At 35.7% G+C, this 27,935-nt stretch overlaps 1 protein-coding gene across 11 annotated transcripts in view; it reads right to left on the bottom strand.

The window, feature by feature from the left end:
* DNAH9 (dynein axonemal heavy chain 9) overlaps positions 1-27,935 on the bottom strand; it is a 755,194-nt gene that overhangs the window by 349,972 nt on the left and 377,287 nt on the right. For all 11 annotated transcript variants that reach the window (XM_056817453.1, XM_056817454.1, XM_016430769.2 and 8 more), the window contains one exon: positions 3,878-4,052. In XM_056817453.1, the coding sequence (XP_056673431.1) occupies positions 3,878-4,052 (175 nt within the window). The remainder of the gene's footprint in view (positions 1-3,877; positions 4,053-27,935) is intronic.

Raw genomic sequence — 27,935 nt, 5'->3', positions numbered from 1 at the left:
TATGGGTGTCATCTGAAGGGAAACCCCTACTCCCTAGAAGCTTCTATCATCAAGTATGTTTATCAGTTCACAAGAATGGTCACTTTGGCACTCAGGGTATTGTGGATTCTCTAAAGAAAGTCTGGATAGCCCTTGGTATAACCAATATAGCCTCCAGGGTGTGTGAAGCCTGCCCCACTTGCCAGGCATACAATCAACATGCCTTCCATAGCAAGGCTTATGGTGGGTATCCTCTGATTTACACAATTTTTGAACATTTGCAAATTTATTTTATTGCTATGCCTAAGGCTGGACATCATAAAGTTTGTCTTGTTATAGTGGACCAATTCACTAAAAGCCTTCCCTAGTAGTCAGGCCACAGCAGTTTTTGTTGCTAAGGTGTTATTGAGGGAGATTGTCCCTCGCTTTGACCCACCTGCATGCATTGATTCAGACAGGGGAACCCATTTTACTGATTCTCTCTTATCCTAGGTTTATTCTTGTTTGGGGATCACTCCCCAGTTCCACACACCCAGAGCTCAGGCAAACTTGAACACATGAATAGAGAACTTAAAAACATGATTGGTAAATTATGCATTGAGACTCACTTGAATTGGCCTGAGCTTCTCTCCTTAGCCATGTTTTACCTTCACAGCAGGCCCAGGGGGAATCTACATGTCTCACCATTTGAAATACTTTTTGGACTTCCCCCCAAACAGATCAAGCTTCTTCCCTCTGCATACACATCATTATGGGAGGGCACTTCTGTTGCTTCTTATATACAGGATTATCAGGTCAAATTGCATGAACCCCACAAATCTGGTGCTATATTATGGGATGGACCTATAGGTGTCTCACTCCATGTTCTGCACCCAGGAGACAAGGTGTACATGAGAAACTTCCAGCACATTAGAGGAAGTCAGCCTGCCTGGGAAGGCCCATTACTGTGAACTACTCCAATAGTTATCATAATTGGAGAAAAGGACTCTTAGATTCATTGTTCACATGTGGATCATGGCCAGATTAAAGAGGAAACAGATCCCACTTTTGAGTGAGAAATCTTTATTATGCCTCTGTTTAGCTGACCCATTGTCAAATGGGATGTGCAATATGATTTTCTTTTTTAAATATTATTTATCTCTGTCTTTCTAATTGGAATTTAATTTTTTCTTCTCTTTTTTTATTTGACTATATGGAATCATTATCAATGTTTTGATTTTGAATGATAAGTTTACAATACCGATTAACCCTAATAACATTGCACACCTCAAAGCTTTAGACTATGGAAAACTGTCATTGATTGTTAAGTATAATGGGACTTTAACTAATATTTGTGTTTGATTTCAGAAGAAGGGATTACTAATGAGCCACTGCACAGTGTAAAGAAGCACAAGATTAGGGAGACTATCAATCCTGTAGCATTGATAAGGAGCTATGCCAAGACAGAAGACTTATATAAAGGTTTGAAGAAGTGACTGTTTGGCAAATTCAGACATTTGACTATCCCATGCCTGGTTTCTACAAGTTTCGCAAGCCAACCTGCGGACTGAGAAGTGGACTGAGAGAGTTCCTCCTGATTGGGTGTGGTGACTTAGGCAAAATAATGATGAATGGGAGACAGCTTTCATATTCAACCTGCAGCACAGGTTTCACAGGATAAACTGCTCCACCTTGGCTGAGACTTGGATTTATTTTATACCCTCATGATCACACATCTACTTGGTACACAATTTCATTCTCAACATACATGTTTCCATAGAACTTAACAACAGATGTGAAGCTTAGCTAAGGAGATAGTCAGCAAAAAATTGTTGCTAAGTGCAGGATCAGAGGGTAGAATTAACATGACCCAGATATAGGTTGGGGAATTCAGAGCACATATTTGCCAGAAGTTTTTATGCCTAGAAAAGAGGGTTCTCTACCTAAGTGGCTATATAAGAATCCTTAGGTTTAATTTTGTAAGTGGGATCTCCTGATAATATTCTGAGGGGACAGAGTGAGACATCTATATTAACCCTACAAGCATGTTTCTCTAATCTATTTTTCCTGGGGCTAAGTAAGAATAATAATCATAGCAATTCCAATAATAAGAGGATATTAATAAGGAAAGTCACTTAGGGGGGTTTCAGTGGGTGTTTCCATCCATCCTGGGGGCTGCTTTGCAGTCCCCAGTTTCTACATGTGACTTTGTCAGACAGTGTGGTCTTTGATGGCTCCTGGCACACAAGTACCTTTGTTTGGCTTTCATTTTTGGTCATCCTCTCCCCATGATTGAAAGTAAAAATTAGACCAGGGAATCATACTTCCCTTTTACCTCAAACTTTTGTCCCATTTTCTCTTTTATAGTATGGCAATTTTCTATATTACTGGCTGCTGATGGGTAAGTGCAATATTGCTGCAATTATCCTACATGCTTGTAGTATATAAGCTCTCTCAATTAGGTTTTGCTGGTAATTCAAAGACTTGTGATTTTATTGTTACTCATAATTTTATACACATAGGATATAACTGTACACACACAGACACACATAGACACACAGACACACACAGACACACAGACACACAGACACACAGACACACAGACACACACATACACACACACACACACACACATATATATATATATATATATATATATATATATATATATATATATATATATATATATATATAACTTTTTCTCTTCTTATTTTTTTATATACCTCATAGCTCAGCCTTGCATCCTGGGTTGATTCAGGATCAACGCCCTGGCTATGGAGAAACTTGGAGATTTTTGTGTGAATTGATATGTAATGAAAAAATCAGATTAATTTACATTATAAACACAAAAATAATCTAGCGAAGAAATGTTAAGATTCAATAAATAGATGATAAAACAGCACCTGATTCTTGATAGATTTAGACTAAGAATACAGAATAAGACTTGCATTTGCAGATCAGATAGATATGTTGATCTGTTTTGCTTGGCTATTTATAATATATATATGTATATACATACATATACATTATCTATGTTAAATATGTATAGATCTGGAAATGGGTATGTAGTCACTAATATTTCCTCACTTTTTTTGATCACCCTTATTATCAAAACAGCATTTCAAATAATGCTTTAAGGATTTTAAAGCATCTTACATGTGCAAACTCATTTGATCTTCATAACAATGTTAAGGGATTCATGTTATTATTAACTTCATTTTAAAGATGAAGAAACTAAGGATGAGAAAGATTAAAAGGCTTGTCCAGGTTTGTATTGCCAGTAAGTGTCTGAGGCAGGATTTGAATTAATTTCTTTCTAACTCTAAGCACAGTACTCTTTCTGACTCTAAGTCTAGTGCACTACTATGTCACCTAACAACTTGACATAATATAATTTTATTGTTGTTCCTATAGCTTTATTAATAAGTTCTAAATCCTTCCCATCCAATCCCCATGCCTCTGGTTTTCCCCTCATTAGGACACAATTTAAATTAAGTTGGATCTCTCTAGGTCTCCTAGGATAGGAACACTTTGGTAAAGGTTAACAGCACCATTTTTGAACCTTGCTTAGAATAAATAAATAATGACACTTCTATAGTGTTATTGTCATTTCTAAGGTAATGGCTACTCTTTCTACATGTGGGTCTCTAGCCTCTTTGGCCTGGCTCCTAGAAGGGGTCTTCTGTCACCGCCAATTGCCCTGGAATATTTCTCCTCTTCAGATGTTGATGTGTGGAAATAGCTATTTATTGCCTATGGAATAAAGTTTAAATTCTTTAGCCTGACATTTAAGAAAACCTACAATCTGTTGTCACTTAATCTTACTAGTTTTATCACAAACTTTTTTTTTGTCTTTCTCATTGTATAACTTGGTATTTAAAGGCAAGTATATATGTCCGACATCAACCTATTCTCTTACCTGGTCTTGGATCAATACTCCACCAAAAGCCCAGATAGAAGCAAACACAAAATAAAGTTCATGAAGTTCCTTGGGAGAGTCTGGGGGACTGTTTTCCTTTGTTAGAAGACACTCAAGAATGTAACACAGCATTTGAATCATGCTCTGCTCTGGTATTGGAACAATCTTTTTAAATCTGGAGAGAGAAAAACCAATGTGTATATACATAAAATAGAACTAGATTTTAAGTTCTAGGTTCTTTCCTGAACAGATCTCATGAGACTGCTAATTCTTTGAGACTCTTAAAATCCCAGAGTAATAGAGACTTTCTACCAATTTGTTCAAAGCCTAATTTGTTTCTTGTAAGGAAAATAAAGGAATATTATTGCACAACCCTTGCAACCCTTTTGGTTGGGGCCTCAGTGCCATTATACCTAATTTGCTTCTTCTCTTATGTACTTAGGTGCTGATAACTGGCAATAACAACAAATATGCTTCTAGATTCTCTTTCAGAAATGCTCCAGTTGCTAAAAAAGTGGGTGGAAATAAAAGAAAACTTACTTATCTATTTCTTTACCTCAAAGATGTTCTCAACTAAGGTCTTCGGAGTTTAATTATAACTTCATATAGTATCATATGATTTGGAACTGTTAAAGACCTTGAAGATCATCTAGTCTAAGGGGTTCTTAACCTTGGGATTGGGAACTGAAAAATTAATATAATCATTTAAATATTATTTGTTTCCTTTGTAAGTTGATGCATTTTATAAATTCCCCTGTTCTCTCTCTATAAAACCCCCTATTCTAAGAAGAGATCTATAGCTTTCTCCAGACTTCCAAAAGGTCTATTTCAGAACTGACTGTAATACTTGAGAACAGAACAGCTCTGAACTATCATTTTGCTTGATCAAAACTTTTCTCAATATAGTCCAGGATTATATTATTTTCCCTACTATTTCACGTTTGAAATATTGACCTTGAAATCCCTTAAATATTCACATATATTTAAAATCTGAATTGTTTGCCTCTGCTATCTTGAATTGATGAAGATGAATTTTTGAACCAAAGTGACAGAAATTATATTTAGTTCTTAAATTTCTTTTTATTACATCCATCTTGTCAGTTTAGCTCTTTGAGATTTTATGGATCCTGATATTTGCCAATTAGTTAATTAGCTGTCTTGCCTAGCTTTTTGTCATTTGTAAATTAGATAACTATCCATTATTATTTGACATAGTCCTAGAAAAATTAGTCACTTAAATAAGAAAACAAATGTAAAAGCATAAATAGAAATGATGAAATAAAATGACTCCCATTTGTGAACAACATGATTCTGTACTTAGAAAATAACAGGAAATTAATAAAATTGAAAATAAGCCTTCACTGTCATGAATAAATTCAACAAGACAGCACATTAAGAAAATCACAGAATACACAAAATATCTAGGAATTGATACATCATATATATGAGAATTACAAAAATATAACAGACATTTTTAGAGAACAGAGATAAATAATTAAAAAGATATTTATTACTTTTGGTTGGACAAGTTAACATTATAAAAATTATAATAGCACTTAATTTAATGTACAAATTTAGTATTATACCAATCAAATTCCTGGAAGTGGGGGGGCTTTATAGAACTGAAAAGACTAATGAAAGGAATTTGGATTAAGAATATCAAGGAATACAGTAAGAAAAAGCTCAAAATGAAGGAAACATAGCATTATAATACCTTACACTATATTATAGTGGTAGAAACTATAAAAGCTATTTTTTTACTGATTATGAAAATGAAAGAAAAGCAAATCAGTAGAACAAACTAGGAAATAAATAACTGAAAAGAGTAGCTCAGCATTTAAAAAATTTGAGAATGAAAATTAGTGATCAAGGACATCCATTCTGATAAGGACTACTAGTAAAACAGAAAAAAAAAATCCCGGAAAGTTTAAGGTGCATATGCAATCTGGATGTAAAAAAAAAAAAAAATTTCATAAAAAAGAGAACAAGATGGTAGGGAGAGTTGATAATAAAAGAAAAATAATTTTGCCTGCATAAAATTAGAAAGATGGTATTTTGTAAAACATTCACAGAAAATAGAGGAAAAACAGTAGAGTAGAAAAATATTTGCATCAAAAATCACTGAAAAAGTTTTGTGTCTGAAATATAGGGAGAATCAATATAATTCCATAGAACAAAGAATATTTCCAAATAGAAGTAGAAAATCTGATGGGTTAGATTCCTTAGATATTGTTACTACACCTAGATATCTAGACAAACCACATCAAGACATTTAAACAAATCATGTTGACATATATACCTTACATTAAAAAAATATGGACTGAAAAGAAACAATTTTATTTAATGATCAAGAAAATGTTTTAACTTCCAGGTACACATGGAGGCAGTTTAGATGCAAGACTTTTTCTCTCCTCAGCACCCATAGATATAGACTACCTCAAAAGACCAAAAAAACCAAATTCATAAGAACGAAGGAACTCTACAGTAGGGCACAGAATTGAAGATACATGGGATTTTGGCATTTCCACACTATAAGGGGGTAAAAATCCCCCACCAAACCGTGAGCTAATATACCCTCCCCCACCCCCACCTAAGGAGCCAAAGTCAGAACACCAGAATTAGAGAGTGAGCAAGGGGCATGTATAGAGTGAGTAAGGGGCACCTCTAGGTCCAAGCTCATGGGAAATTAGCAGAGAGAAGGGCAGCAAACAGCAGAAGCTATGAAGATTGGAGAGCTTGCCTCAGGCAAAATTCTTGCTCCTTAAAATCCATACACAGAGAACCTACCCATCTCACTGAGATTTCTGACTAAAAAGGGAAGGAAAAGCCTCTACAGTGATGGCAAATTGTGCCCAGGAGCTACAACCTTCCTCCAAGAAAAACAGGAAGAAGGGATTGACCCTCAAAATTTTTTATGGTTACAGAGGAAATAGAGGAAGAAATGCAAATAAATCCAAAACCTTCCAAAAAAAATGGAAATTGTCCACAAGCTCTTGAAGAATTTAAATTGGAGGTTATCAAAAATATGGAAGCCTTCTGACAAGAAAAGTGGGAAATAGCTGAAAGAGAAAATAACAGTTTAAAGGACAAGAACTCCCAGTTGGAGAAACAGCTAGAAGCCACAGAAACCAGGACAGATGAAACTGAAAAGGAAAACCAGTCTTTAAAGACCAGAATTAGGCAACTAGAAGACAATGATCTTGCAAAACAGCAAGAATTAATAAAGCAAAATCAAGAGACTGACAAAATAGAAGACAACATAAAATATCTCACTGACAAGATGACAGATTAGGAAAATAGAACAAGGAGGGACAATTTGAGAATCATTGGCCTAAATGAAAATCCAGAAATAAACAGAAATCTTGAAATCATACTACAAGAAATCATCGAAGAAAACTGCCCTGATTTCTTGAATAAGGGGGAACAATAGACATTGAAAGAGTTCATAGAACACCCTCTACACTAAATTCTTAAAAAACAACCCCTATGAATGTAATTATCAAATTCTAGATCTTTCAAGCTAAGGAGAAAATTCTACAAGAAGCCAAAAAGAGACAATTAAGATACCAAGGAGCAACAATCAGGATCACTCAAGGCCTGGCAGCTTCCACACTAAAGGACCTCAAGGCCTGGAACATGATATTCAGAAAGACAAGAGAATTGGGTCTTCAACCAAGGATCACCTGTACATCAAAACTGACTATATAGTTCCAGGGGAAAGTATGGGCATTCAACAAAATAGAAGATTTCCAAGTATTTGTAAAGAAAAGACCAGAACTAATTGGAAAGTTTGAAATCCAAACACAAAAATCAAGAGAAACATAAAAAGTTAAATAAGAAAGAGAGGGAAAAGGGGAAAATATTTTTATTCAAACTCTCTTCTTTAAGGACTACAATTAGATCAAATTACATATATTAATATATGGGGAAATGCTAATTGTAACTCTCAAAAATTATATTCATCATTATAGTAATTAGAAGAATCATTCACAGGAAGAGATTGGGGCATTAAAGGCTATGAGATGATATGAAAAAAAGAAAAAGGGAGGGAGAAATTGAAGATGGCACCAAGAGATACTTGAAGAAATACAATAAATAGGAAAATCTTTATCACACAGAGATACACATGGGAAGGATAGTGGAAGAATACTCTTATAAGAAGGAGAGGAAGAGAGTGCTAATAGGTAATCATTAAACATTACTCTCAGTGAAATCAGTTCTGAGAGGGAAGAGCATCTATATCCATTGGGGTCTTGAATTTTATCGTATTCTATAGGGAAAGTGAGAAGGTAAAACTAAGAGGGGGCAGGGGGAAGGGAGTACAAAAAGGGAGGGAAAAGAGGGGGGAGGCAACTTAACAGACCCTTAAAAAAAGGGAACAATAAGGGAGGGGACAGAAAGGGAAGCATATTAATGGAGGGGATTAGGGGGATTGATTAGAAGTAAACCACTGGTTTAAAAGGATATAGCAAAAGAAGAAAGGACAGAAATAGGACAGGATATCAAAATACACATACACAAGTGACAATCATAACTTTGAATGTGAATGGGATGAACTCACCCATAAAATGAAAACAAATAGGAAAGTAGATTAGAATCCCAAATCCTACCATATGTTGTCAACAAGAAACACACCTGAGGCAGGTAGATATTCACAAGGTTAGAATTAAAGGTTGGAGCAAAACATATTGGGCCTCAACTGATAGAAAGAAGGCAGGAATTGCAATCATAATATCTGACAAAGCCAAAGTAAAAATATAACTGATTAAAATGGATAGGGAGGGTAAATACATCCTGATAAAAAGGAGTATAGACAATAGGGAAATATCAGTAATCAACATGTATGCACCCAATGGGATAACATCCAAATTTCTAAAGGAGAAGCTAGTGGAATTGAAGGAGGAAATAGTAAAACTATACTAGTGGGGGACCTGAACCTACCACCATCAAATTTAGATAAATAAAAAAAATAAGAAAGAGGTAAAAGATGTGAATGAAATCTTAGAAAAATTAGAGTTAGTAGACATGTGGAGAAAAATAAATAGGGACAAAAAGGAATACACTTTCTTTTCAGTAGCACATTGTACATTCACAAAAATTGACCATGTATTAGGGCATAAAAACATTACAACAAGTGCAAAAGATCAGAAATAATAAATGCAATCTTCTCAGATCACAATGCAATGAAAATAATAATTAGTAAGGGTACATGGAAAGGTAAATCAAAAATTAATTGGAAATTAAACAATATAATTCTCCAAAACCAGTTAGTTAAAGAACAAATCTTAGAAAGATAACTTCATTGAAGAAAATGAAAATGATGAGACATCCTTTCAAAACCTATGGTATTTAGGGGGAAATTTATATACTTGAGTTCATATATTAACAAATTAAGAAGGGCAGAGGTCAATGAATTGGGCATGCAAATTAAAAAATTAGAAAGCAAACAAATTAAAAATCCTCAGATAAAGACCAAATTAGAGATCCTAAAAATCAAAGGAGAAATCAATAAAATTGAAAGTCAAAGAACTATTGATTCAATAAATAAGATGAAAAGCTGGTATTTGGAAAAAACAAACAAAATAGAAAAAGTACTGGTCAATCAAATAAAAAAAAGGAAAGAAGAAAACCAAATTAACAGTATCATAGATGAAAAGAGAGACCTCCCCTCCAATGAAGAGGAAATTAAGGCAATCATTAAAAACTATTTTGCCCAATTATATGGCAACAAATATGGCAATCTAGGTGATGTGGATGAATATTTACAAAAATAAAAATTGCCTAGACCAACAGAAGAAGAAATAGTTTTCTTAAATAATCCCATATCAGAAAAAGAAATCCAACAGGCCATCAAAGAACTCCCTAAGAAAAAAATGCCCTGGGCCTGATGGATTTACAAGTGAATTCTTTCAAACATTCAAAGAACAGCTAATCCCCAAGCTATACAAATCATTTGACTGTAAACCTCAAATTTCCTTAGACTTATAATTGTTGAAAATTTCACCATTGGGATATTTCATACTTGAAAAATTTCTTACTGATAGTCTATTGGAATGGGAACTCCATTGGCATGGGAGGTTCCTTCTCTTCCCTTCTTAAGATTACTTTAGGACAGAAACCCTTTGCTGAACAATGGAAAGGACTTTGACCTATGCTTAAGCATAGAACAGGAATTTCTTTGAGTCTTGATTGATTTAGAATTGATACAATGGAGATACTTGGAATAAATCTCCACCCTATTCAGTCCTAATAGGATTGAGTAAGGGCTGCAGCCTAGATCAAAATTTAATTATTCCAATCTCTACCATACTCAAGTTAACAGGATTTAGAAAGGGCTGTAGCAAAGGAGTATAGATTTAATCATTGGAAAATATGACCTTCAACAGACATGTGCAAAAAGCCAGAAACCTCTGGGCGGTCCTGGGTTAAGCGAGAGCCTCCATTGACAGGGAAATTGATGAAGAGTGATTGGTAGATGTGAGGACTGAGGGGAGGCAACTTGGATGGTGTCCTTAAAGATAGGAGGGTCTGGAGACTGAAGGGGGTGTTGAGTTTTTGGGTCGGTGTGGTTCCTGGGCTCTGAGGAAGCTTGCTCTGAAGGAAGCTGAAGGTGGGGGCCTCTGAGACTGTTTCTCCATTTTGGACACGTGAGTAATAGGGACTGATCTCTTTTCTTTGCCCCAGCTATCTAAGGGCTTGGGCATTTTGGCCCAGCCTAAACAGAAGGGGTATTTAAGCCCTATTCCCTTCTCTCCCCTTTCTCTCTCTATATATATATCTCTAATTCCTTTCTTGCTCCTATTGTAATTAAACTCCAAAAAAGGCTGACGGCTGACTTGAGTTTTTCATTTAGGAATTACATAGCTGATTCCTTGGCGACCTTAAATTAATATATATCAGTCTTTTAAAGTGATTCCCTTGTAACATTGTGGCTGACCACACGGGAGTCTAAAGAATCCTCTCAATAAAACTTTTTCCTTGCCTTTTTACTATACTGTTTCACCACTTAGTCCTTTTTTTTTTAACAAAAAACTTGGCTTAAAGACACAGCTGCTAGAACACGTGAGTATAAAAAACTTTTTCTCTTTTCTCCTTAAGTTAAATTGGAATCAGCAGTTTTTTCTTTTTCTTCCCTTTAATCTTAAGGGACAGCTGGGTAGCTCAGCGGATTGAGAGCCATCCCTAGAGGCAGAAGGTCCTGGGTTCAAATCGGACCTCAGATACTTCCCAGCTGTGTGACTCTGATAGACAGAAAACAGCTGTTTTTAAATCTCAGCAACAGGACTCTAAAGTCCTGGCTGGAAGAACTGTTTCTAAATATCCTTTCCCTTAAGGAACAACTTCCTGGATTAAAAAAAAAAAAAAACCCTGTGGAAAGTTTGTTGCTTTGCCCTGCTCCCCACGTGTTTTGTGAAATTACAAAATATACATATAAAAATGAGTACTACATTCTTTGACAATTATATGGCAGCTGAAGAAGTAGGGGCATTGAGGAATGAAGGATACCTCCAAATTTTTATATTAATAGGTACTGTCATTTTTGTACTCCTCAATACTATATTTAGAGATGAAAAAATAAAAAATATTGAGGATAAAATAAAACAAAATGAGGATAAAATAAAACAAAATGAGGATAAAATAAAACAAAATGAGGATAAAATAAAACAAAATGAGGATAAAATAGAAAATATTGAGGATAAAATAGAAAATGTTGAGGATAAAATAGAAAAAAATGAGGATAAAATAGAAAATATTGAGGATAAAATAGAAAATATTGAGGATAAAATAGAAAAAATTGAGGATACAATAGAAAAAATTGAGGATACAATAGAAAAAATTGAGGATAAAATAGGAAATATTGAGAATAAAATAGAAAAACTTGAGGATAAAATAGGAAATATTGAGAATAAAATAGGAAATATTGAGGATAAAATGGGAGATATGGAAGATAAAATAGGAAAAATTGAGGAAAAAATGCAAGCCCAATTAGAAGTTTCTATAACCAAATTTGCCAATCTATTCATAAAAATGGTCATTTTGGCACCCAGGGCATCGTGGACTCTGTCAAGAGAGTATGGATAGCCCCTGGTATAACTACTGTAGCCTCTAAAGTATGTTCAGCCTGCCCTATTTGCCAGGCATATAACCAACATGCATATCGTGGAAAAGCCTTTGGGGGACGTCCTCTGGCTTACACACCTTTTGAACATCTACAGATAGATTTCATTACAATGCCAAAAGCTGGACGTTATAAATTTTGTCTAGTAATTGTAGATCAACTAACCAGATGGCCGGAAGCATTTCCTACGACCCGAGCCACAGCAGATTTTGTTGCAAAGATACTTTTAAAAGAAATTATTCCTCGTTTTGGCCTACCAGCACGTATTGACTCCGATAGAGGGAGTCATTTTACCGATTCTGTCTTAAATCAAATATATTCTTGCTTGGGGATAACTCCAAAATTCCATGTTCCATATCACCCCCAGAGCTCAGGCCAAGTGGAGAGGATGAATAAAGAACTTAAGACTATGATTGGCAAATTATGCACTGAGACCCATTTAAAATGGCCTGAAATTCTCCCTCTGGCCCTATTTTATCTTAGAAGCAGGCCTAGAGGAGACTTACATATTTCACCATTTGAGATGCTTTTTGGACATCCGCCTATACAGGCTAAGCCTTTCTCCCCGGCTTATACATCGCTATTAGGGGGAGATATTACTATTGCTTCCTATATACAGGAGTTACAGCACAAACTACGTGAACTTCATGAATCTGGAGCTGCAGTACAAGCTGGACCATTAGACTTTTCTCTGCATGACCTGAACCCAGGAGATAAAGTTTATATCAAGAATTTCAAGCGAACTGGAGCAACTGAACCTTCATGGGAAGGACCATTCCAAATATTATTAACTACTCCAACATCTATAAAGATTGGAGAAAGAGACTCTTGGATTCACTGCTCACATGTGAAGAAAGCATCTTCTGCTGAGACTGATTAACTCTATCTTATCATATGAATTGTGACTCTATCTTATCATAAGAATTGGAGATAATAATCCATAGACAAATGGATGCTGGTTTTTTTTTTCTCAAGAATATATTGAATTACTGATTTTTTTCTTATTTTTTCTTATTTCTTTTCTTTTATTTTTTTATCAGAATATTTGATTTTTTCTCATTTTTTGTACTGAAGGTACACATAATTAATATTAATATTTTTTCCCTGCAGTAATACAAGTTAATATATATACTCTTGCTATAATATCAATATATGCCTAAAAGCTTTAAACTATGGGAACCTGCCATTTATTGATAAAATATTATAGGACTGTGATTAATGTTTGTGTCTGATTCCAGGAAAGGGGATAAAAACAAGGAGCACAGACTAAACCTGAATAGTGCCAATAGAGCACACATGAAATATTAAAGTGAGACTCGAGGTTGCGACGCTTAACTTATGTTTAAGTCGTAGGACTTCCTTGTATCTACACTCCTTTTGAAGTACTCAAACAAGTACAAAGCTTGACTATCATGCTGGCTCCCTATATCTCTGAAGGAAAAAAATCAGACAAGGGAATGACATTTCCCCATCAAAATAGATTTCTAATTCTTTTCTTCTTATATTATGGCAACTTCCTGTAGTCTTGGCTACAAATGGCTAAGTGAAATATTACTGCATTCTGTCCTACATACTTGTGGGATAGAAATTACTTTAAACTGGACCTATACAAGGTCTATTTTGAGTTTTTCTCATGTTTTTGATTATTTTTTCTATTCTTTTGATAATTGACACATACAACCCCATAACTGAACATTGCATTCTGAGCTAAACTTGATATTTTTTTTTTAATACTTACTTCAGGGGGGATTGTATTTTAATTTAAAATCTAAGAATTTTTGAATTTTTTTTGTTTGAGATTTTATTTTTATAAAAATCCAAGACTTTTGTTTAAGATTTTACTGTTATAAAAAAAAAATTTTCAAAGATTTTGATTTTGTTCGAGAAAAGATCTTCAAGAAAGAAGCTTGAAACTTTTATATCCAGAGAATGAACTGTTGCAGAAAGATGCCAAAAACCTACACTTCATCAAGAAGATCAAGAATGAACTTTGGATGTGATTGATTGGACTGAACTTTTGATTGAACATTTATTGTAACATTTATGCCAAAAGGGACTGCCCCTAATTTGGTTTTCTGTCAATGCGCCTAGCAAACATTGGTTTTGCTTTCTTTTCTTTTCTATTTCCTCTCTCACTATTCTAATTTCTCCTAGAAAATTGAATATTGTGTATATCTTTAGTTAGAAGTGAATTTAGAACTACAAAATGATTATGTTAAATGATCAATGGGGAGACTAGTCTCCCAATGATCATCAGGGGGGATTGTAAACCTCAAATTTCCTTAGACTTATAATTGTTGAAAATTTCACCATTGGGATATTTCATACTTGAAAAATTTCTTACTGATAGTCTATTGGAATGGGAACTCCATTGGCATGGGAGGTTCCTTCTCTTCCCTTCTTAAGATTACTTTAGGACAGAAACCCTTTGCTGAACAATGGAAAGGACTTTGACCTATGCTTAAGCATAGAACAGGAATTTCTTTGAGTCTTGATTGATTTAGAATTGATACAATGGAGATACTTGGAATAAATCTCCACCCTATTCAGTCCTAATAGGATTGAGTAAGGGCTGCAGCCTAGATCAAAATTTAATTATTCCAATCTCTACCATACTCAAGTTAACAGGATTTAGAAAGGGCTGTAGCAAAGGAGTATAGATTTAATCATTGGAAAATATGACCTTCAACAGACATGTGCAAAAAGCCAGAAACCTCTGGGCGGTCCTGGGTTAAGCGAGAGCCTCCATTGACAGGGAAATTGATGAAGAGTGATTGGTAGATGTGAGGACTGAGGGGAGGCAACTTGGATGGTGTCCTTAAAGATAGGAGGGTCTGGAGACTGAAGGGGGTGTTGAGTTTTTGGGTCGGTGTGGTTCCTGGGCTCTGAGGAAGCTTGCTCTGAAGGAAGCTGAAGGTGGGGGCCTCTGAGACTGTTTCTCCATTTTGGACACGTGAGTAATAGGGACTGATCTCTTTTCTTTGCCCCAGCTATCTAAGGGCTTGGGCATTTTGGCCCAGCCTAAACAGAAGGGGTATTTAAGCCCTATTCCCTTCTCTCCCCTTTCTCTCTCTATATATATATCTCTAATTCCTTTCTTGCTCCTATTGTAATTAAACTCCAAAAAAGGCTGACGGCTGACTTGAGTTTTTCATTTAGGAATTACATAGCTGATTCCTTGGCGACCTTAAATTAATATATATCAGTCTTTTAAAGTGATTCCCTTGTAACATGACATAATAAGCAAAGAAGGAGTTCTACCAAATTCTTTTTATGACACAAATATGGTACTGATTCCAAAGTCAGGCAGGTCATAAACAGAGAAAAAAAATCTATAGACCACTACAAAAATCTTAAATAGGATACTATCAAAAAAACTCCAGCAAATCATCACAAGGATTATTCACTATGATCAGGTGGGATTTATACCAGGAATGCAAGGATTCAATATTAGGAAAACCATTGACCATATCAATAAGCAATCCAACAAAAATCACATGATTCTTGCGTATGCAGAAAAACCCTTTGACAAAATACAACAACTATTCCTATTGAAAACACTAGAAAGTATAGGAATATTAGGTTATTTCCTAAAGGTAATAAAAAGTATTTATCTAAAACCATCTGTCAATATCCTCTGCAATGGGGATAAACTAGATGGCTTCCCAATAAGATCAGTAGTGAAACAAGGACGCCCTTTTTCACCACTATTATTTAACATTGTACTAGAAACACTTGCAGTAGCAATTAGAGAAGAAAAAGAAATTGAAGGTATTAGCAATGAGGAGACCAAGCTATCACTCTACTTAAAGAATCCTAGAGAATCAACTAAAAAGCTAGTGGAAATAAACAACTTTAGAAAAGTTGCAGGATACAAAATAATATGAGTAATCAGCATTTCTATATATCTCCAACCCATCTCAGCAGTAAAAATTAGAAAGAGAATTTCCATTTAAAATTACCATAGACAATGTAAAATACTTAGGAATCTATCCGATGAAAGAAACACATGAACTATATGAACACATGAACAACTACAAAACACTCCACACAACTAAAACTAGACTTGAGAAATTGTAAAAACATTGATTGCTCATGGGTAGGATGAGCTAACATAATAAAAATGACCATCCTACCCAAACTTATTTACTTATTTAGTGCCACACCCATCGAATTACCAAAAAACTTTTTTTACTGAATTAGAAAAAAAACATAACAAAGTTCATTTGGAAGAACAAAAGATCAAGGATATCCAAGGAAATAATGAAAAAAATGAAAAGGAAGGTATGCTTGCAGTACCAGATCTCAAACTATACTATAAAGCAGTGGTCATCAAAACAATTTGGTACTGGCTAAGAGACAGAAAGGAGGATCAGTGGAATAGACTTGGCGTAAATGACCTCAGCAAGACAGTCTTTGAGAAGCCCAAAGACCCTAGCTTTTGGGACAAAAATACACTATTTGAGCAAAACTTATGGGAAAAATTGGAAGACAGTATTGGAGAGACTAGGTTTGGATCAACATTTTACGCCCTTCACCAAGATAAACTCAGAGTGTGTGAAAGACTTGAACATAAAGAATTAAACTTTAAGTAAATTATATAAAAACAGATTATTATACATGTCACTCCTTTGGGAAAGGAAAGATTTTAAAGCCAAGCAAGACTTAGAAAAAGTCACAAAATGTAAAATAAATAATTTTGATTACATCAAATTAAAAAGGTTTTGTACAAACAAAACCAATGTAACCAAAATTAGAAGGGAAGTAACAAATTGGGAAACAATCTTCATAACAAAAATCTCTGACAAAGGTCTAATTACTCAAATTTACAAAGAGCTGATTCAATTGTACAAAAAAATCAAGCCATTTTCCAAATGATAAATGGGCAAGGGACATGAATAGGCAATTTTGAGTAAAAAAAAATCAAAACTATTAATAAGCACATGAAGAAAGTGTTCTAAATCTTTTATAATCAGAGAGAAGCAAATCCAAACAACTCTGAGGTTATCACCTCACACCTAGCAGATTGGCTAACATGATGGCACCAGAAAGTAATGAATTCTGGAGGACATGTGGCAAATTGGGACATTAATGCATTGCTGGTGGAGTTGTGAATTGCTCCAACCATTCTGGAGGGCAATTTGGAACTATGCTCAAAGGGCGCTAAAAGACTGTCAGCCCTTTGGTCCAGCCTTAGCACTGCTGGGTTTGTTTCGCAAAGAGATAATAAGGTAAAAGACTTGTACAAGAATATTCATAGCTGTGCTATTTGTGGTGGCAAAAAATTGGAAAATGAGGGGATGCCCTTCAGTTAGGGAATGGCTGAACAAATCGTGGTATATGTTGGTGATGGAATACTATTATTGTGCTTAAAGGTATAATAAAATGGAGGAATTCCTTGGGAACTGGAACAACCTCCAGGAAGTGATGCAGAGTGAAAGGAGCAGAACCAGGAGAACATTGTACACAGAGACTGATATACTGTGGTACAATCGAATGAAATGGACTTCTCCATTAGGGGCAATGCAGTGATCCTTAACAACCCAGAAGGATCTAAAAGAAAAAACATTATTCACATTCAGAGGAAAAACTGAACACAGTGAACACAGAAGAAAAACAACTGCTTGATTACATGGGTCGAGAGGGATATGATTGGGGATATAGACCCTAAATGAACACCCTAATGGAAACATCAAAAGCATGGAAATAGGTTCTGATAAAGGACATATGTAATACCCAGTGGAATTGTGTGTCGGCTATGGGTATGGAGGAGGGCAGGGAGGGAGGAATAAAATATGATTTTTGTAAGCAAGGAATAATGTTTGAAATTGACCAAATAAAACTAAAAAAAAAAGAAGATATTTCCAAGTGAGCTTGTGAAAAGGAAGTAATAGAGGAGAATTTCACAGAAAACTGTGAAAACAAAAGCAAACCCAAACCAAAAGTAATCATCCATATAAATGTTGAACTCAAAAGTAAAAATCATCTGAGTAAGTGTACTGAACTATGACTTTTATGTCATATTTTTAATATTGGTATCAGTTTAAAAGGAAAACACAATAATGAGGGGAAAAAAGAAAATATAAAATCCAAACTTTTTGGACAATAAATTCCATATAGATGGCATTTTTTTTTACATGATGTGCTACACACATCTTTTCATGTTTTATGAAATCTCCATTGAGAGTATATAAATAACTAAATAACCATTGTAAGAGAAAGAAAAGACAGGTATTAGCTTTTGCAAAAGTCTGGTGCAGGACTTCACAGAAAAGGGCTGGCACATGCATGGAACTAAAAGAGAGATTTCAGGGTGTGAGAAAGATATCAAAGGAAACTCACAGAAACAGTTGGGGGGGAAGGTGTATCTGTCACTTCAAGGAGTTTGAAGAAATTACTTCCTGCTGTTGGTCAGACCAAGAAAGTTACCTGACTTTCCTTGGAAGCCATTGTTTTGTTCCTATTTTCTGTGATTCAGCCACTCAGCTATCAAGTCATTGAGTGAGATATCCTGTCTGTCTTGTTTTTACTGTAGTCACCAATTTAGTTCATGAGACCTGGTGCCATAAGGGATATTTGTACCAACTAAGAAACCTACCAGCCCCTAGAGACCTGTTTGTGAGAGTAAGGTCACTGCCATTTTGGCTCAGGCCCCAAGAGTGTGAATTCCTCACCTACTTCACCCTATCTTCTACTAATTAACTATAACTCTTCAAATATTTAATTTGAGAACCAGTTAGATTGGGAAGCTAGATAGGGATTGTTAAAATCAGTCAGAAAGTGTAATTGAAGCAGCATCAAGATATAGAAGATGATTCTGTGAGGGGTCCTTAGATTCTGGGTGGAGATTTAGAGGGAAAAGATTATGGTCACCTTTTCCCTGGTCCTCCATCCCTTCCTTAGTTAAAGAATAAACCTAGTTACTATTTTATATTATCTAGAAGCAGTCAGATTGCATCTCAAACCATCATACTGCAGGTGAGGCCTACCATTTGGGCCTATATTCTATTCCCATCTAAAACCGGGTTCAGCACTGGTCCAAACCTTTTATTACAAACAATTTCACCATCTATGGGGCATAGCACATATTGGGACCACCAAGAAGAAGAGTATACATAAGTCAACTACTCTCTTGGCCTCAGGATCTTTCTGTAAAATGAAAGAGTTCAATGAAATGACCTTGATATTCTATTCTCTCTCAATTTTGGGGATACTACTCTTACCCGATTCTTTTCCTAACTAACTGACCAGTCCTTTTCAGTTTCAATTTGTTAATCCTTCATCCAGGTTATGCCCATTAACCAGTTATATACTAGGTCTTCTCTTCTTTTCTCTCTATGCATTTATTCTATAATTATATATGTGCATATGGTCTCCCTAGATAAAATATGAGCTTCTTTAGAGTAGGTATTTTTACAATCACTTAATAAATGCATATTGATTGTCTATATGACTCGGGCATCAGATGAATGAGAGGCTTACACAAAAATCATTCTTCATCCATTGCAAGTAGAAGTCTCCAATGCCAGTGGGTTAGGTATTCGAAAAGACTCCCTTTTCTTGGCTTTTCTGGAGGCACTAGCCTCTGGAGAGGCCCCTCATCTTAGAGGAGGCCTTGTGGCTGGAAGCCCAAGAATTCTCTGGGTCTCCCTTTGCTGGGGCCTCTAAAGACCTAGTGTAGCTCTCTTTCTCTTGTTTTACTTTCTCTCTTATTTTTAAATAAAAGTACCATAAAAGTTATTATGACTTGAGTAATTAATTGGAATTTAGTAATTAAATTCCTCGTGACCCTACTCTTCCCCCCTCCCCTTTTGAATTAGTTTATTTAGTCAATTTAGAACATTTCCTTGGTTACAATAATCACATTATTTCCCTCCCTGGCCTCCACCCACTCTTCCTGCAAGTCCTCCTTCCTTTGCATTGTTTTTCATTATTTCCCTGGGCATCTTTGATCTTTTGTTTTTCCAAATGAACTTTGTAATGCTTTTTTCTAATTCAGTAAAAAAGTTTTTTTGGTAGTTCAATGGGTATGACACTAAATAAATAAATTAATTTGGGTAGGATTGTCATTTTTATTATGTTAGCTCATCCCACCCATGAGTATGTTTTTCCAATTGTTTAGATCTAGTTCTAATTGTATGGAGAGTGTTTTGTATTTGTGTTTATATAGTAACTGTGTTTGTCTCAGCAGATAGATTCCTTAGTATTTTATATTGTCTAGGGTGATTTTAAGTGGACTTCCTCTTTCTAATTCTTGCTGCTGAAATGGGTTGGAGATATAGAAATGCTGATGACTTATGCGGTTTTATTTTGTATTCTGCAACTTTGCTAAAATTGTTGATTAAAAACTAGCTTTTTGGTTAATTCTCTTGGATTCTTTAAGTAAACCATCATATCACCTGCAAAGAGTGATAGTTTGGTCTCCTCATTGCCAATTTTAATACCTTCAATTTCTTTTTCTTCTCTAATTGCTACTGTTAGTGTTTCTAGTACAATGTTAAATAATAGAGGTGATAATAGGCATCCTTGTTTCACTTGTGATTTTATTGGGAAGGCTTCTATTTTATCCCCATTGCAGATGATGTTTGCTAAAGATTTTAGATATATAATGTTTATTAATTTTAGGAAAGGCCCTTCTATACTTTCTAGTGTTTTCAATAGGAATGGGTGTTGTACTTTATCAAAGGCTTTTTCTGCATCTATTGAGATAATCATGTGATTTTTGTTGGTTTGCTTATTAATATGGTCAATTATGTGGATGGTTTTCCTAGTATTGAACCATCCTTGCATTCCTGGTATGAATCCTACCTGGTTATAGTGAATAACCCTTGTGATGATTTGCTGGAGTCTTTTTGCTAGAATCCTATTTAAGATTTTTGCATCTATATTCATTAAGGAGATTGGTCTAGACTTTTCTTTCTCTGTTTTTGACCTGCCTGGCTTTGGGATCAGTATCATGTTTGTGTCATAAAATGAATTTGGTCGAACTCCTTCTTTGCTTATTCTGTCAAATAGTTTGTATAATATTGGGAATATCTGTTCTTTTGAATGTTTGATAGAATTCATTTGTGAATCCATCTGGACCTGGGGATTTTTTCTAATGGAACTCTTTGATGGCTTGTTCAATTTCTTTTTCTGATATGGAGTTGTTTTATTTCTTCCTCTGTTAGTCTAGGCAGTTTATATTTTTGTAAGTATTCATACATATCACCTAGATTGCCATATTTATTGCCATGTACTTGGGCAAAATAGTTTTAATGATTGCCTTAATTTCCTCTGCATTAGAGGTAAGATCTCCCTTTTCATCTTGTGTACTGTCAATTTGATTTTCTTCTTTACTTTTTTTAATTAGACTGACCAGTACTTTGTCTATTTTATTTGTTTTTTCAAAGTACCAGCTTCGTCTTATTTATTAAATCAATAGTTCTTTGACTTTCAATTTTCTTAATTTCTCCTTTAATTTTTAGGATCTCTAATTTAGTCTTCATCTGATGATTTTTAAATTGTTCGCTTTCTATTTTTTTAATTTGCATGCCCAATTCATTGACCTCTTCTGCCCTTCTTAATTTGTTAATGTATGAACTCAACGATATAAATTTCCCCCTTAGTACCATAGGTTTTGAAAGGATGTCTCATAATTTTCATTTACTTCAATGAAGTTATTGTTTCTAAAATTTGTTCTTTAACTAACCGGTTTTGGAGAATTATATTGTTTAATTTCCAATTAATTTTTTATTTACCTCTCCATGTACCCTTTACTAATTATTATTTTCATTGCATTGTGATCTGAGAAAGTTGCATTTATTATTTCTGATCTTTTGCACTTGTTTGCAATGTTTTATGCCCTAATACATGGTCAATTTTTGTGAATGTACCATGTGCTGCTGAAAAGAAAGTGTATTCCTTTTTGTCTCTATTTATTTTTCTCCATATATCTATTAACTCTCATTTTTCTAAGATTTCATTCACTTCTCTTACCTCTTTCTTATTTATTTTTTGGTTTGATTTATCTAGTTCAGATAGAGGAAGGTTCAGGTCTCCCACTAGTATAGTGTTTCTATCAATTTCATCCTTGAGCTCTACTAGTTTCTCCTTTAGAAATTTGGATGCTATACCATTTGGTGCATACATGTTGAGTACTGATATTTCCTCATTGTCTATACTGCCTTTTATCAGGATGTAATTACCTTTGCTATCTCTTTTAACTAGATTTATTTTTACTTTGGCTTTGTCAGATATCATGATTGCGACTCCTGCCTTCTTTTTATCAGTTGATGCTCAATACATTTGGCTCCATCCTCTAACTTTTACCCTATTAGCATCTACCTTCCTCATGTGTGTTTCTTGCAGACAGCATATGGTAGGGTTTGGGATTCTAATCCACTCTGCTATTTGCTTTCTTTTTATGGGTGAGTTCATTCCATTCACATTCAGAGTTATGATTACTAGCTATGTATTTCCCAGCATTTTGATTTCTATTCCTGATCCTGCCTTTTCTTCTTTAACTATTTCCTTCTACGCCAGTGTTTGTTTATAATCAGTCCCCCTCGTTCCCAGCCTTATTTTACTTCTCTTTCTACCCTCTTCTTCCCCCTTCCCCTTATTTTCCCTGTAGTCTTTCTAAAACTACCCCCCACCCTCTCCCTCCCTTATACTGCTTCCCTCCCCAGCAGTCCGTTTGTTACCCTTCTACTCCCCTATAGGGCACAAATCTATTCTCCGCCCCAATGGATTGGATTGTTCTTTCCTCTTTGGGTCAATTTCAATGCATGTCAGAGTTGAGTATTTCCTATCTCCAACCTCTTTACCCTTCCAGTGTATTGATGTTTTTCCCCCTCCTGCCATGAGCTTCTTTGTGACATATAAATTTGCCCCCATTTGTTTCTTTTCCCATTTCTTTTAGTATTAAACTCTTCTTTTGTCTTTGGTTGTGTGTGTATATACATATACACACACGTATATGTATTTATGCATGCATATATGTATATATACCTATTTATGTTTTGTCCTTTCATCCTATACAGTTTGTCACTGTTCCCTCTAAGTGTAATTCTTCTAGCTGCCCAGGTGATAGCAACAGTTTTTAAGAGTTACCAATGACCTCTTTTCTTATAACATTTTAACTTATTGAGTCTCTTTAAAAAGGGGGGGGGGTATTTTTGTTTTGTTTTTCTTTTTCCCTTCTTTTTTAAAATTACATTTTGATGATTCTCTTGATTTCTGTGCTTGGGCATTGAATTTTCTGTTCAGGTCTGGTCTTTTCTTTACAATGCTTGGAATTCTTCTATTTTTGAATGACCACACTTTCCCCTATATGAATATAGTCAGTTTTTCTGGGTATTTGATTCTTGGTTGTAGATCTAGTTCCCTTGCTTTCTGGAATATCATATTCCATGCCTTTCAGTACTTCAGTGTGGATGCTGCCAGATCTGGTGTTATGCTCACTGTGGTTCCATGGTATCTGAATGTTTTCTTGGCAGCTTGTAATATTTTTTCTTTGGTCTGATAGGTCTTGAATTTGGCTATAACATTCCTGGGTGTTGTCATTTGGGGATTAAGTACAAGAGGTGAGCTGTGGATTCTATCAGTCTCCACTTTTCCCTCTTGTTCAAGGATTTCAGGGCAGTTTTCTTTAATAATTTCCTGTAATATAATGTCCATGCTTCATATTTTCCTCAATTTTTTGGTTATGACATTACTGGGTGTTGTTGGGGATTAAATAAAGGAGGTGATCTGTGGATTCTTTCAATCTCTACTTTCCCCTATTGTTCTCGGATATCGGGGCAGTTTTCCTGAATAATTTCCTGTAGTACTATGTCCAGGCTTTTTCTTTTGTCATGGTCTTCTGGTAGACCAATGATTCTTAAATTCTCTCTCCTAGAATGATTTTCTAAATCTTCTGTTTTGTAAATGAGATGCTTCTTTTGGTTTTGTTCCATAGTTTCCTGCTGTCTTGTGAGGTCACTTGATTCTAGTTGTTGTATTCGGGTTCTTAAAGACTGGATTTCATCCCTGGCTTTTTGGTCATCCTTCTCCTTCTGGTATGATTTTCTTTGGAGGTCATCTTTCATTCTATTTACCTCATTTTTCATCTCCTTTGCCTCATTTTCAAGCTGGTTGATTTTGGCTTTCAAGACACAATTTTCTGTTTCCAGATGACTTATCTTACTTTTTAAATTCTTTTCCCAATTGTCTTCAGACTCTTTTAATTGTGTTTTGAGTTGCATTTTGAGTTCTCCCAAAGCCTGTTTCCAATTCACTGGGATTTCTGTTTTATTGCTTGCCTCCTGTGTTCCATTAGTTCTTGGGTTGTTGCCTGTGCAGAAGCTGTCACTTGTAATTTCTTTCTTCTTTTTCTGTTGTTTGCTCATATTTATCCCTTCTTTGCTCCCCATATTTGTCTGTGCTCTTGCTCCTCTCATTTTTTGGGGGGGGCTTTCTGTCGGTCTCCCCTCTTGGAGCTTTCTCAGATCTCTCAGTGCAGTCTCTGGGGGAGGAGTGTTGGAGTGTGTGCTTCCCTGTCCTCTGGAGGCTTTTGATTGGATTAAGTTCAGCTTGGTTGGGCCAGGTGTGCCCTGAGGTCAATACTTCCTGAAAGCCTGGAGCAAATATGGAGGATCTCCACTCCTCTGGCCAGGCTTCCAGCTCTATGCTCCCTCTCTAGCTCCTTCCCTGACATCTGTGTTCAATGCTCTGAGCTTGTCACAGCCCTGCCCACAAGGTATGTCCTCCAGACCAGGACCTTTGTCTGCCCAGAAGTTCCCACTGCAGTTGGAGGCTCAGTGTTCTCAGTGGGTGGGGGGGAGGGGCCCTGGGACCTTCCTTCTGCCTTCCCCTTAAACCTGAGTGTTCTCGGATTCCATCTTTTAGGGAGGTACCATCTTTTAGGGGGGTGTACCTTTGAATTGAGACCAGCAGGAGGGTATCTTGGCTCTGTCTTGTTGTTGGGTTTGATTTTCGGTTTGTGATTGGTAAGGAAGGGTATTCAGAGGTCTGAACTTCTGCTCCTTCCATGTGGCCATCTTGACTCCGCCTCAATCCTACTCTTAAATATTCAGTCTAACCATAATTTTAACCTGTATATTCTGTAGTTATGTACAGATTCTTAATAGTATGAAGTCCTTGACAATAACTTATGAGATGATGATTCTGTTGACATAGAAGATTATGATGACTACTGGAGGTTATTAAGTAAGTTACAGTTTTGATTTTTTGGTCCACAATCATGAAGAATTATCCACTAAGGAAGGAAAGTTTGCAATTTGAAATGAATCATGTAATTTAGATCTTTAAGGGAACTTCCCATTCATTTTAGAGATGAGAAAACTGAGGCCCAGAAGTCTTACTGAGTATTAAAAAAAATTCCTTACTTCTAGTAGTTGAAGTATCCAAGAAGCTAGATTCTCTCTTTCTTAGCAATGTTAAATTGTGGAGTGGGGTAGGGGAAGTGGCATTGGTATATATTTTTGTGGGTACATGTTAACCTGTATGCATATTCACACACATTGTGTGAGTTAATTGTTGTTCAGTTAAAGGATGAAAAATATAATAATGGTAGTTATATTGCTAAGAGGGAGGCTGGCCTGGCTATCAAAAGCATTTTAAAATAAAGTCTCTTTAAATAATTATCCAAAGTACCTCTAGGGCTTTGTACATCTTTAGTAACCAAAATAATACTGAACTCATCCAACTGGACAAGATACTTGCCCATGCTTGATACACATGCTCTATAACTCTCATATTCCTTTAAGGCCTAATCATGCTGAATAAATTACAAAATGAAAAATGGAACATTGGAAAAATGAACCCAAACTAAAAAGTCCTGAATTCAGGATAAAAGAAATAAGAATGATGTGTATTTATATTCTATAGAAACTGGCTTATGAATATGTATCCTCAAAATGAGGATGTGTTACAAATATCTATAATACTTATTCTTTCACATTAGAGGCAATAAAAGCCATTCATGTGGCAAAGGAAATATGAAACATTTAAATATGTTTCAAAGGCATGAGAAAAAATAACCTTCAGGCAAATACTGAGAACATTTGTATGAAAAGTAGCTCAAAGGCAAAGTAGTGACCAAAGGCGGAGGTAATTATAAGGCATTGTTATCTATTAGTTCACTTCCATATGATGCTTTTTTGATGATAAAGATGAGAAATTACAAAATACAAAACTGTTTGGGTGCTATGAGAGATTTTTTTTATGGTTATTCTTAATAGAAATATGGATTTTGGGGGCAGTTGGGTAGCTCAATGGATCATGAGCCAGGCCTAGAGATGGGAGGTCCTAATTTCAAATCTGTCCTCAGGCACTTCCCAGCTGTGTGACCCTGGGCAAGTCACTTAACTTCCAGTGCCTTACGACTCTTTTGTCTTGGAACCAATACACAGTATTGGTTCCAAGACAAGGTAAGGGTTTCATTTAAAAAAAAATGAATTTCAAATTTGTTACCTGACATGTAAGCCACTTAATGAGCCACTGCTCATTAAGAGGTTCTAATTTGAGGTATTGGAAGCTACAGGAAAAGAAAGAGGGGGAAAAGATGAGAAGATATGAAAAAAAAAGACACTGCAGTGACCTCAAAAGAGAAGTTGATGGTACATATTGCCTCCTATTTGATTGGACTCCAGCAAAAAAGCAAAAAAAAAAATTGAGGCATGGGTATCTCAGAGATCTGACAAGAGTCAAACAGGATTGGCAAGCTCCTAGGAGTTCACAATAGAGAAGCAAATTTTCCCTTTTGTGTGAAAAACTGATTTGACTTATTGTCTTATTGTCCATTAGAGCCAAGGAAAGGTGGAACATTATAGGAAGTTGTCTACGAAGATTTTTATTGCCTTCTTTAGCTTGAGAAGTAAAAATAGTTGGAGGAAGACAGACAGTTTTGATTGGAAAAGAAATGTGATATTATTGAGAGCTAGGAAAACAGCACTATTTGAAGATTTGGGGAAGGGCTACATCACTACAGCCTGAGAGAAAGAAAATCACATATGACTTCAGAACCCTCTCATGGCTCATAAGGAACTGACAATACATTCTAGATTGGAGGGAATTGCTTCTTCAATGAAGCAATAGTAGTAATCTCTCGGTAACCGAGGATGACGATTGTCTTTGTGCGCTTTCATCTGTGATGTAGATGAGTGTGCACAAAAAACACTTGTGCGTGGAAGGAGATTTAAGTGGAAAAGTCGATGCACAGAGACAGTCCCACTCTCTCGGCGTTGGAAGCCTGGGTCCAGTGGAATGAAAAATCGTTACATCTGGAGACTTCCTCAGTTGCATTGGATGGCCGTGTTGTCTTTTGTTCTCCAACACACCCTAAGCACCCCACAGTGCTTTGCTGTATCGCCCTCTCAGCTTTTGAAACTTCATACTGGCTTCTTCCATCTGTTCAGCAGAAGCAGTCTTCACATGCTGGGTGAGCAAGGCCCTGGTTCACCAGGGGTCTATGACTTGATGGCTACCCTCACAAGGTTTAGTCGGCCTGTCGAAGCCGTTGCCTGGGATATGGCCGCTGAAGTAGTGAAGCAGTATAATACTGTTTATTTACTAAAGGGGTTTAACAGTGCTTCAATGGCAGAGAAATATCTTCACCCAGCAGAAGACCAGAATTTCAGAAAAGGAATAGGTTTCCTAAAGGATTTCCTAAAGGAAATTGCTGATATCTAGGGTAGAGTCCAGTTATGAGTTGCTCTTGTCACATTAATTTTTCTCCTTGTATGCATTGTTTTGAGCAAGTCTGGTCTCCTTCAAATACTAAATAAAACTCCCTTTGTGGGAATACAAATGTTCCATTTTTGTAGCATATATACTGGTCTTCTCCTTTTTTAAAATTTAAATTAATTCATTTAGTCAATTTATAATATTATTTCTTCTTGGTTACAATCATTTTTTCCCTCTCCCTCCCCTACCTGCATCCTTCCCGTAGCTGAT

This window comes from Monodelphis domestica, chromosome 2, assembly GCF_027887165.1.
Source record: "Monodelphis domestica isolate mMonDom1 chromosome 2, mMonDom1.pri, whole genome shotgun sequence".
Lineage (NCBI taxonomy): Eukaryota > Metazoa > Chordata > Mammalia > Didelphimorphia > Didelphidae > Monodelphis > Monodelphis domestica.
The sequence above is the reverse complement of the archived record's forward strand: the minus strand, read 5'-3'. Positions and strand labels throughout refer to the sequence as shown.